The following is a 13126-nucleotide window of genomic DNA, read 5'->3' as shown; positions in this document are numbered from 1 at the left end:
AAGAATATGTTATTTCCGTTCCTTTATGCCATGTGCGTATTTATCGTACGACGGTTAATAACGCAAATGATTACGAAAAATTGGATTTTTAGACCAACTCCCGGGGGGGCATGTCGTGCATGTCACTTCAAGGTGGGTAACGGGAAAAAATAAAGAGCCATTTTACTCTTTTCGGTAAAGCAAATATTAAGGGAGGTGTCATGAACGTCAGAGCGCCACGCAAATCGTCAGAGATACAATATGCAACCTGAGAACCATGGAAAATTTCGCACAATTTTGGACCAGGAACTGTACCGTACAATACATTCGGAAATCGTCCTCATACTCTCCCGAATTTGTTCAGCTTCATCATATTTTCGTTACTGTCCCGCGCTGTCGTACGAAAATATCATTTTAACATAGTGCATTAAACGTGTGAACAGAGCCCTGTTACTTCGCATAAATTCCTGAAGAAAACATGTAATCCACTGCAAATTCCCGTGCGAAGAACGGGTACAAATGCTAGTCAGATATAAAAGTAAAGTACACTGTCAGTATTGATCTCTGTAAGGGCTTTCATACTACCAGGATAAATTAGTTTTGAATCAATCAATCAATCAATCAATCAATCAATCAATCAATCAATCAATCAATCAATCAATCAATCAATCAATCAATCAATCAATCAATCAATCAATCAATCAATCAATCAATCAATCAATCAATCAATCAATCAATCAATCAATCAATCAATCAATCAATCAATCAATCAATCAATCAATCAAGTCATCAGTATAGTTAATTTCTTGAAGAATTTCCACAATCTGAATTAATATATCATTATTTATATGCAGCGACAGAAGAATTAAATGGTAATAAAGAATATTTGAGAAGCAAACTATAACCGTTATCAGCACCTCGAAGAAATGTAGATAAATATAAGTTTTCAAGTTTGGTACATTAAATATAAACATAATCCATATTATTAAAAATACTTATAAAAATTAATTTTCTTTATTGTGATGTTGGTTATTCTGTGGGCTGGTTCTTGGCATTGGCATTGGCTACCCATTGCCCAGCTAAAGTTGTCAGCTATGGCGACCGGAGCTATATTTAGCAGTGTGCTTCCTTGCTCCAAGCATACAGTATACTGGACTGGTCTTAGCTAGCCTCTCGTAATCTACATTGCTAAAGTAGGGGGAAGGAAGGGTGACACCGCTTGCTTTAGGGGGGCAGTGTCGTAGCCGAGAGCCATGGTGTTCAGACGTACCTAACTAATTCACCCGTGATCATTGTTAGTCCATGTGACAGACAACAACAACAACAACAACAATACAAAGTCGTTCACAGGAATAAATAATAATTGTAAGCCTCTAGGAAGATGAATATTGGTTCAGATTTAAACTTTGGAATGCATAAGTGATTTCTAACAAGTATTTGGTTGAAAATTTTAAAATTACGTAATGGATTTGCATTTCAGTTCTGTATCTTATTTTTTTACTTTTTCAAATTATACATAATGCATCAATATTAGTAACATATTACATTATTATCAATAATAGTAATAATAATAGTAATTTCATATCAATATTGCTTAAATATTAAGGAAAACTATTTGCTGAATCTCGAGGAAGGAACTTCTAACGTTTGGTACAACTGTGTACTCTTAAGCTTGATTGTTACATTCTTCAAAGAAATACGTGATGTATGTGTCTGTCTGAAGTGTGTGATTTCAAACATACATTAACAAGGCAAAGAAGTGCGCGCTCTGTTTGTTGGCTTTTTGTGTAAACAAGCGCCTTGTAATAGTTGGCAGTGCTCCCTTCTACTGTTTCACACGGGATTGCTAGCGAGATTACGATTTTAGAATAGTATCACCTATTATTATGAAGTGATATCCATACATATGTGAGTAATACGATATCGTTGTAGTTCGAATGGTTCAAAGTGCTGTTTCAAGTTCTTTATCGTGATGCTTGAGAACGTTTAAAAGGAAGTTACTGTTGTGTCTTCATCGGTTCTTTAGAATAGCTGTTATGCGTAGTTTACCATCAACAGTGCAACAAATAATCAAAACCGAACTGTGTCATTGTGTAATCCTTACTAATATACATTATAGGCAGCATGTAACCTACTCTCATTGACATTTTGGTGACACATCTAATATAAAGTAAACGCATATAGGAAGAATGGTTCTGACTGTAGGCATTACCACGTTTGATTAGCACAATCTAACAATGTCTGAATATGTTTACATTCGACTAGGGCTACGGTAGTCATCATCTCCATGCAGATATGTGCGTAAGAACCACGCCGACCACTAACAGCTGGAAAAATATAATACAGTCCCATAAATAACGAGGTTTGCAGTAGATTATGATACAAGTCAATCTATATTCAATCTATATTTATTAATGATGCTTGAAAGAAAATGCATGTCAAAGTGAGTGAGTCGTTGATATTGCACTCACTATGAATGAGAACTTTAAGGTCAGTAACAATACACAGTGAAAAGAAAAATTACTTTTGCATTAGACTTTTAATATAAACGAAAACAAAATATTTGATATTCAAACATTTGCCTTCATATCTATTAAACGGGTACTTAGAGTGGTTAAAGTATGGATTTATAGTGCATCATTTGTGATCAAATTACGTAACCTACAAAGACATACAAATCCTAATCCAAATGACGATGCTGTGCTATTGTGGTGTCGATAGTAACATGTATAACGGCAGTTATTTGGGTCTATGTGTAAGAAACTACTTTTACCCATTTGAGGAGTTATAGTTTCATTCACTTTTCACGAAGATGACCAAACAGGACCACAGCTCGAATCTCGATCGGGGCAGTAAGTTCTATTGGAAGGAACCCATGCTTGGGATTATCCAGTGATGACATTATTAAACTTAACCTCTCTGTCCTTGTATGTCTTTACGTGGATGGGCATGACAATAAATTGAAAATAAATTTACTATTCTATCGAACATTAAACATTCCAGTTACAATTTGGTACTATATTTACGTTCTCAAATAATTATTTTATACCCTTCAATGACCATGCGTGTTAAAATATGAGGGGCCAAAGTCCAAACAGTCTTCGATATCAGTCATCTAGGCTTTCGGCGACGATCTATTGAGAAATTTTTCCTCCAGGCTATTCTGTATTTATTCCTGGGGCAATACATCACTTCACATTTCTATATTTTATGCCAGCTTTAATATTTTGGATCTAAACACCCATTTAAACACGAGATCTAAATAATGTAAAAATCGGAGAAGTATAAAATTTAACTACAAAACGCACTCTTTATCGTCTGAAGTCAATAAATTATTTCTATATCCGAATTATTTTAATAATAAAATGCATTGTCTCCCCTTACGCGAAAATCTACTCGAAGTACGTTTGAATGTGGAATTCTCATATTTTTGGAAACTATACACTATAAATAGCAATATGCATTTTATTAGCAATCGTTCAGTATTTAATAAATGAAATAAAATTCGTCAAGGGGGTGTGATAGCCGAGAGGCATTGTAATTGTCTTCTCAGCATGGCGGTCACGGTTCGAGTATCGGCCAATGTATGTGGGATTTAAAAAAAATCATGTACCTGTAGTTCAGATTTCATACAAAATGAATTTATCATGGTTTTGATCACGATATCAACAGTCACATAAAACTACATGGAAAAATAATTGATAGATAAATTATCTCTCTCTATATATATTCCATATGGCTATATTGAGTGGTCAGTATCTTAATATTAAGGCATCGGGACCCTGAGTTACATTCCCGGTTGAGTCGTGGGAATTTAATGTTGTAATGGGTTAATATGCATAACTGGGTGATTGGGTGTGTTCTCAACATTCCTGTTACTCACGATTTAAAAGTCAAACAAATGCTCAAGTTTTAAATTTATACCTTTCACATTTATAGTGCTCAAGTTTATTTGCTAGAGACATTGATTATGTACTGCGATTGCAGTGTGATGACCTTGTTGTGCTGATGAGGGTTCACAATCTAATTTCCATTCTGACACGAGCAGAAAATCCGCCATATATTTATTCAAACTTAGAATGTGTGTCTATAATTTAAGTAGTAGTGTAGGCGTAAAAGCATTTTAATACGTTTACGGGATTAATTTTTACTCTATTCACTGTTTCAATCTTGATATTATAGAGAATGTAATAATATCGTAAACAGTTGTAAATAATGATCTGATCGGTGATAAAAATGGCTTCTTGAAGCCACACATTTCAATGCTGTATATGTGAAGTTAAAATAATAGCATGGGATTTTTTGTCTGTCAACAAGTGATGACGATCACAATAATAATGGCAAGAGTTATACCCCACAATCTGACATTAACGTGCTGTACATCCTCTAATATGCAGTACAGTATATCCTTCTCATCCAGATGTCTGCCATTTATGTGTTGTTTATTTTCTCTCATTAACTTTTGTACCTTTCAGTTCAGCTCCTTGTCAATTCACAGGACTTTATTTTTTGTTTTGTTTGTTTGTATAGTGCCTAATGAGTGCTTTTATATCGATAACTTCCCAAACTAATTTGGAATGTATTTCGTTTGACCCATTTAAATGCTTATGCTATTATTTAATCATTGAGAGGTAGAAGGATACTGTTTATCTATTGAAAAATATCAAACCGATTTTTCTTAAAATTTTACAATGGGAATATTTTCTATAAATTTATTTTCATATGAAAGCTCATAGGGGTCACATGACAATGCCATAACAATTCTCTAATTGTCGTACCGGTTAGCGAGCTCTGTATCTAAGAGATCTCATTCCAGCTTCATGTATTACTCCTCGTCCAGCTGTTTAAACATGCTGCTTGTTGTTGTTGTTGCTTGAATATGTATGTCTACTGTACTATTTACTTATTATACTTTTTTCTTATCCAGCTGAATGGTTAAGTGATTCGTGTCCGGGCCTCGGAGCTCTAGGCTAGATTTCCATCAATACGTTATCTGTTTGAAATCTGCTCTGATATTTTGAGTTAGGGATACTGATACGTACACGACTCAAGTCAGATAGGAGAGCACGTCACTCGATCTCACGAAAACTGTGGCTTAGTAGGCCTCTTCACTGAAGAGATCCAGCCGACTCAGTGTTGCCAGATCCAGAAATAATATTTCGAAATATATGACTCGATAATTTCGAGAAATTTGACCAAAATTTCGGAATACGGTATTGAACCCTTTAATTCATTATGGGTTGTCACAATTTAGATGAAGTTATTAAAAACTGCGTTTGTCAATGTCGACATATACAATGTAACCTTCAAGCTTTTTTTTTTAGTCTGTCGAACACAAGGTATAAATTATATCTGACCGAGTTCGATAGCTGCAGTTGCTTAAGTGCGGCCAGTATCAGTATTCGGGAGATAGTGGGTTCGAACCCCACTGTCAGCAGCCCCGAAGATGGTTTTCCGTTGTTTCTCATTTTCACACCAGGAAAATACTGGGGCTGTACCTTCATTAAGGCCACGGCCGCTTCCTTCCACTCCTAGCCCCTTCCTGTCCCATTGTCGCCATAAAACCTATCTGTGTCAGTGCGACGTAAAGCAACTTGCAATATATATATGCATTAGTGTGCATTAGTGATTTATAATATTTTATTTGTGTTCGACAGACCGAAAAAATGTAAGGGTTTCTTTAAAATTAAATAGTCCTACAATCAACATTAACAGTCCCTTATAAATTTCGCTCATTTCTACGCTTCCCCCTCTTCCTTCCCATCTTTATAGATTCTGTTTTTCATCAGACGATAAAATTCTGCTCCAAGTTTGAAAAATATATCATCGTCAACCCTTTCGGAACGACGTGATTGGCAGCTGGTATATAAGACACCCTACATGCCAGGGACTTCGACAGCTCACGCGTCAAATACCTTTTTCAAAGCAATAATATGTCTATAATGTATCACATTACTTGCATCTCAACTGCTCTTAAAAGCGATAGAAGCTGAAGGAAAATGTAACGAATGGATAGAATTAAAGTGTAATGGATGATATTTACCTCTGGTTACTTCCCCTTCTGTCTATGAAATGAGAACAGAGGATCATTCAGAAAATTTCCACCTAATTTCCTACTTTCTGAAATCGTTTTAAATATCTGAAGACCTTCCGAAATTTTGGAGGACCTGACAACAATGAGACAACTTCCGTACTGTTGGGCATACATACATACATACATACATACATACATACATACATACATACATACAATATTTTACCTTATCTATTCCTCTTTCTTAGCCCAGAGATAATATAATAATTGTTGGATTTTTAACAACATTTATTTGACTTTTTCTTTCACTCATCATGTCTTTCGTTAATTCGCAGAAATATTGAGGACTTCAGTTTTGTTTCCATACTAGACGTTTGAATTTTTGATATCCTTAGTTACTTCTACAGTGAGTCTATTGCAGTGACATTCATTTATATCAACGATTGGCACACGAATGAAATATTATCTCAACTTCTACATACAGTGGAATGCCAATGGAAAATCATTTGGAAGATAACTCTCTAGCAGTCGACAGTTGCCTCGATCTGTCATAAAAATACAGAACGCCGGATCGAGTAGCTCATAAGGTAGGAGCACTGGCTTTCTGAGACCAAGTTGATGGGTTCGATACCGGCTCAGTCCGGTGGCATTTGAAGATGCTCAAATATACCAACCTCGTGTCAGTCATTACATTACTATCAGAAGTACGCAAATTTGGTTTCCTAACCCTTTCATGTTCCGTGTTCTAGCGCACACGGCATTGGTGGCAAGCGTGAAGTTCATGTATAAAGATATATATGACATAGTTACCGTATGGCTAAAACGTACACTATTACACTTCTCTCGTCCAGTGAAATTTGATCCTAGGATTTCTTGTTCAACCATCCAGACTCCTATAGCTGAAGTTTACTGATACTTTACATAGAACACACGATAAAGAACAGTGTTTTGAATCAGTACGAACTAGATTTAATGTACAGATAATACCATCTTTGCCTTGTTTATGTATAAAAAATTAAAATTTTACAAACTTATCCCTGAAGATTCCGAGAGAAATATTAATATATTAACACGGTAAACATACTCTATGTCTTAAGGGTGCTTGAAGATGTGGTGGTATTTATTTTCTTAGAGGCTTACATTGTGTTGATTTTTGATGTTGATCAGCCCGGCAGCTTTTAGTCCTTCAAGTGGCCGTGTGACATTAAGATGAATACGGGTACGGGTGGCAAACCCCATATCATAACCGTAACTTTACACAGAGATGGATTTCGTCAGCCCTGGGGCATCAGAGTGACTGGTGGCGCCGACCTTGGCACACCCCTCACCATCACTAGAGTAAGTACTGGTATACAGTTTTTTCTCTTCACTCAGGAGGATCAGGACCTTGGAATAATATCGAACTACACTGTAGTACACGCTTAACAATGATTAATAACAACTTCACTACTAATTTCGATGATAAACAAGTTACCTCTCTGGAGAACTCTTGACTGATTTTGTTCGGTCGTCTTCAGCAACTGACTCACGGGACTCGAACCATCTTTCAGTATGAGGTTTCCGTGTAATTTGAGTGATTTGAATTGTATCAGTTCATTAAAAAAGTTGGTACTTTGAGACTGTGTGTGTATGGATGTGTGAATTTCATATTATTCTAAAATACTGAAGCTGTGTGGAGAATTTTCATGCTTGTGTTGATGTCTGCGTATTTACTTATTTTCCATGTTTTGCTTGGCATACTTAAATCTATGAAGCTTCCTCACACACTAAACCATCCCATAAAATAAAGATACATGTTCTAGGAATAATAATAATAATAATAATAATAATAATAACAAAATGTTGTGTTGGGTATTCAGCCCGAAGGCTGGTTTGATCCTCCACAGCTCCGCCAACAGCTGTCATAGATAGCCTAGGTGTCACTGAAGAGGCATACTAGGGAAATGAGGAGCGAGGTAGTTCCCGTTGCTTTACTCATAATAATAATAATAATAATAATAATAATAATAATAATAATAATAATAATAATAATAATAATTTTAACAGTAACAGTTTTCACAATTAAATAGAAAATAAATATTTCTTAAACTGGTTTTTGAGCTAAGAACCCTATGTTAGGTGCCGTAGCTCGTTTGCTATGGAGTTTCAGACCCTCGCTGCGCCTACTGTGAAGGAGTGTGTGTACCGTTAGGTGGCGTGTGCGGGAATGGACAGGGTGTTCCTGTTGCGAAAGTGGGCGTCCAGATGACGAGTCTCTGACAGCTTGGTAAACCTAGATGCTAGTTATCGAGGTGTAGATATTGTGTTGTGCAATTGACAATGTATATGAAGTTGCCTTCTCGTTTGCATTGGTTTAGCACTGGCAGTTGGTTAAGGTACGGTGAGATATGTTGACGCGGTTTCACACTGAAAAACCGAGCGAGTTGGTTTAAGAAGTTGTGAGCTTGTATTCGGCAGGTAGTAGGTTCGAACCTCCTTGTCGGCAGCACTGAAGATAATTTTCCGTGGTTTTCCATTTTCACACCTCAGTGCATTAAGACTACGTCGCCATACGATTGGTCTGTGTCGTGCAACGCAAAACAAATAGCAAACAGAAAAAATCACATGAAAGTGAAACGAACCGAAGAATTATGCGCTTTTTGTAGTCTGTTGGCTGTGAATGAAGGTCGCAATACACAACAACACAGTAATCACATATGGGCATTATTGAAGTGTTTATCATGCTAATTTTTGTTTCCTGGCGGTAGGTATTTCCTGGCTCTTTACGACGGATGGAGGGATCGATACGTTCTCGAACAATCATACAAAAATGAAATTTTAGTCCTCCGTTACCTTAATTCAATGCGAATACATAGTTTCTACTGTTCCCTATTAACCTTCACTGGAAGGTACAGCCAAATACTAACTTAAAGGTGATTATAATCACCTCATAATTTCAACTGTATACAGGACTTGTCAAATGTGTACAAACCTATGACTCAAATTTGTTACAAATAATACTATGAAAATGAAAACCTACAACCTGTTTTCCAGTCAATGACCGGGTCAGGAATGTAATGAATGAAACATATATAGGCTGTTATTACAATGGGGTCGCCACTCTCAAGGTGATCTATTAATGAGTGATAAATGCTATGGAAATGATAATGGAGAGTGTTGCTGGAATGAAAGATAACAGGGAAAATCGGAGTACCCGGAGAAAAACCTGCCCCGTCTCCGCTTTGTCCAGCACAAATCTCACATGGAGTGACCGGGATTTGAACCACGGTATCCAGCGGTGAGAGGCCGACGAGCTGCCGTCTGAGTCACGGAGGCTCTACAAATAATACTATATGTTATTTATGATGACATTTATTCTGCTCTAGTTTATGAACTACAGGCCACAATGGCCATCATTTGAAACTTGCTTACGACAGTGAATTTCGTTCCACTCCTAATCTTTCTTTCCTGAATCGCTATTGTCAGTTCATCTGTCTCTACAACCGATGGTTGAAGTGTTTGGAACCATCACCAGGATTACTTGATTCAAGAATTGGAAAAAATACAAAGGAAAGCAGCACGATTTGTTCTGGGTAATTTACAACGAGGGTACAGTGTTACGAAAATGTTACAATCCTTGGGCTGGGAAGACTTGGAAGTAAGGAGAGGAGCTAAGTGCCGTATTCCGAGCTGTCAGTGGAAAGATGGTGCTGAATGGCGGTAGTAGAGGAATAAGCTCGAATGGAGTTTTTGATAGGAAAAATCATAATATAAAGATAAAGTTTGAATTGAAATGGACAAACTGGGTTTATAAGAAGAGGAATAAAGGATTGGAATGATTTATCAAGGGAGATATTCGATAAATTTTCAACTACTTTGAAATCATTTAAACAGATTAGATGAATTACTGAAAGCCTCCGTGGCTCAGACGGCAGCGCGTCAGCCTCTCACCGCTGGATACCGTGGTTCAAATCCCGGTGACTCCATGTGAGATTTGTGCTGGACAAAGCGGAGGCGGGACAGGTTTTTCTCCGGGTACTCCGGTTTTTCCTGTCATCTTTCATTCCAGCAACACTCTCCATTATCATTTCATAGCATTTGTCTGTCTGTTAGGTCATCAGCCCAGAGGCTGGTTGGATCCTCAAATAGCATCACCAAAGACTATGCAGTTATAGGAAAACCACAAAAACCAATGGCAGTACCAAAATGAGGCGTACTAGGCAAGATGAGTAGTGAGGTAGTTTGCCATTGCTTTCCTCACTGGGCCAGACAGTGCTATTGTAGCACAACTAACCCTATGAGCAACACCTTTCATGACACTCAGACACACTGGTTGTGCTCTGAATGTCATTAATCAGCACCACCCATACCCCAGCAGCTTACATATTGTCACAGCCATGGATGAGACTGGGACTTCAGTGGAAGCTACACTTTGCTCTGGCCTGTGCCAAGAGATGGATGCAAAAGTACTGTATCCATCAAGAAATGACAGCAGGCAGTCATAGCATTTATCACTCATTAATAAATCACCTTGGGAGTGGCGACCCCATTGTAATAATAGCCTATATATGTTTCACTCATTACATCCCTGACCCGGTCAATGACTGGAAAACAGGTTGTAGGTTTTCATTTTCAGATGAATTACTGATAGGGAATCTGTTATCTGGGCGACCGCCCTAAATGCAGATCAGTGGTTGTTATTATTATTATTATTATTATACATACGCACTTCGATCATGTGAAGAAAACTGATGGCGACTATTTCATTAGATCGAACAACGAAAGTTGTTAGTATCACATAGGTGAAGTATGTGACCCTTACATACTTACAGCAACTTACATGCTTGTTTACCGCTGTCGTTCCGACTGACTGAACGCAGATATGAAAAGGAATGAACTGTCCAACTGACTTGCATTGAGATCTTGATGAGGAACCAGCCACCTGTCAGACTAATAACGAGGTAGGAGAGGGGAGATTACCGAGTGGTAGTTTCACTAGCTTCTTACCAAGGTGGCTGCGGTTCGAATCCCGACCAATGGATGTGAGTTTTAAAAAGAAAGTTACGCCCTTCTGGTTGGGATTCCAAACAAAACTGGAAGGTTCTGTGGCTTTGATCATGATATCAACAGTCACAAAAAACTACAGTATGCGGCAAAACAAACGACACATAGTTTAATTGCATTCGTACAGATTGTGTTCAAATTGTGTACATCACGTGCCATACATTGTTCGTTGAGTCTTCGACGATTATTAAACATATTAACAAACAAATGCTGCTTGCTCTAAGGACATGAAAAATGGTGTTGTCTTCTCGCTTAATTCGGGAATATTTGTAGGTGAAAAGTGATTCTCTCAACAGGCCCCAGATGCAGACATCTAAGGCCGTGAGATTCGGTGAGCAGGACAGGGACGGGAATGGAGTAACCGAGAAGCAGGAGGCAATTCCACACAACTTTGTACAAGGAACTGTGCGTGCCGTACTGTATAGCTGAACACCTTCCTCAATCTATCCAGATTGTGTTCAGCTTTATTGTACTTCATATTACCGCTGCATGTTCCGGAGAAAAATGCATTTAACTTCGCATAAATTCATGAAGAGAAAATAAGAAAGGTTGTCAACTGTAACATTGTACTGACTGACTATTGTTAGCTGAGGTGTGCTTTGCGCCCTTTGCTGCCACATACCTCCGCCGGATAGTATTATTGTTGCAAAAAATAACTCTTCAAGGACGGATACATAGCATAATAAATACTTATTCAAGAAATGCTTCTCTAGTAATAAAATTGAAAAATCACATCTTTTGCCTTTTTCGGAAGTCTGAGTCCCCTTAATGTACGGTGCATGAGACCTCGTGGTCATAATCCTCATTTACTTAATGCTTGTAAAGTATGTCTGATAATCCGAATTCATGTGACAGTCTACTAAGAAATTAAGTGGAAGGGAGCCTCATTAGTGATTCGAGTCCTGGATGAGCGAGTATGAAGACCGGTTGTATCGGCAAACCACCAAACGTTTCTGTGAAGCAGTGCTGTATACTACAACCGAGTATGTTCATGTTTAGTCCTTTCTGTCTGTGTCATATCTCTCCTTTCAGGTAATTTCTTTGTTTACCGAAGATTCGTACCACTATTACCAAAAATAACAACATATTCGTACGGTAGGTGTTCTTTTCTGTTTTAATTCCTGTTATGAGTGAGAAAACAATTGTTTCAATTACGATACCGTATATCAGTCATTCATTAGTCTAATTGTATCTGTTAACATCAAACAAGTGGTTGCGGGGTTTGCGTCATGTAGCTATCACCTTGCATTTGGGAGGTAGCTGGTTCGAAATCCACTGTCAGTAGCCCTGATGAGGGTTTTTCTGTGGTTTCTCATTTTCTCACCAAGCAAATGCTGGGGCTGTATCTTAATTAAGTCCATGGTTGCTTCCTTACCACTCATAGCCCTTTCCTATTCCATCATCGCCATGATACGTAAAGCAAACTGTAATAATAATATATTTGTTAGCACAGTGAGAATACAAGAAGTATATATTTTTAAATTATTTAGCAGAAGAAGAAGAGATCCCCCGACTATAAAATTAATCTTAGAGCAACGAGCGAACATTTCAACGCCAAGATAATGCTGGGCCTGTACCTTAATTGTCTACAGTATATCGTTCGCTTACGAACCGGTACCACTCAAGGACAAAACTCTAATTTTACTCTCCAAGGAATAAAACATAAAACAGTAAATATGGTCCAGATACCTCAGGAATTGGTATTTTATAATGAAACAGTTCGACTAAGAGAAATAAAAGTTCAGCGAACGAGAGGTTATGGGGTTTGGTCACGTAGATCTCAGATTATATTCGGGAGATAGTGGGTTCGGGCCCCACGGTCGAGAGCCCTGAAGATAGTTTCCGTGGTTTCTCATTTCCACAAATGGGTCGATGACCTTCGATGTTAGGCCCCTTAAAACAACAAGCAAGCAAGCAAGCAAGCATCATTTCCACAACAGGACTTCGTCCCGCTTTACCAATACTACTCGACTTTCAAGTCTATAATAGAAAACTTCCCATTAATATTAAGAAGATCAACGACATAAGGAAATTGATACAGTGTGTTGATGATGAACATATCAGTTTCTA

At 37.7% G+C, this 13126-nt stretch overlaps 1 protein-coding gene across 3 annotated transcripts in view; it reads left to right on the top strand.

The window, feature by feature from the left end:
- Positions 1–1160: 1160 nt before the first annotated feature.
- Zasp66 (PDZ_signaling and DUF4749 domain-containing protein Zasp66) overlaps positions 1161–13126 on the top strand; it is a 220639-nt gene continuing 208673 nt past the window's right edge. The window contains exons 1-2 of one of the 3 annotated variants that reach the window (XM_067135136.2): positions 1161–1344; positions 7181–7351. In XM_067135136.2, coding sequence (XP_066991237.2) covers positions 7223–7351 — 129 coding nt within the window. In that variant the 5' untranslated portion in view covers positions 1161–1344; positions 7181–7222. The remainder of the gene's footprint in view (positions 1345–7180; positions 7352–13126) is intronic. The other 2 variants (XM_067135135.2, XM_067135134.2) reach the window with 2 other exon arrangements.

Source organism: Anabrus simplex, chromosome 1, assembly GCF_040414725.1.
Source record: "Anabrus simplex isolate iqAnaSimp1 chromosome 1, ASM4041472v1, whole genome shotgun sequence".
Classification (NCBI taxonomy): Eukaryota; Metazoa; Arthropoda; class Insecta; order Orthoptera; family Tettigoniidae; genus Anabrus; species Anabrus simplex.
This window is presented reverse-complemented; position numbering and strand designations above follow the sequence as displayed.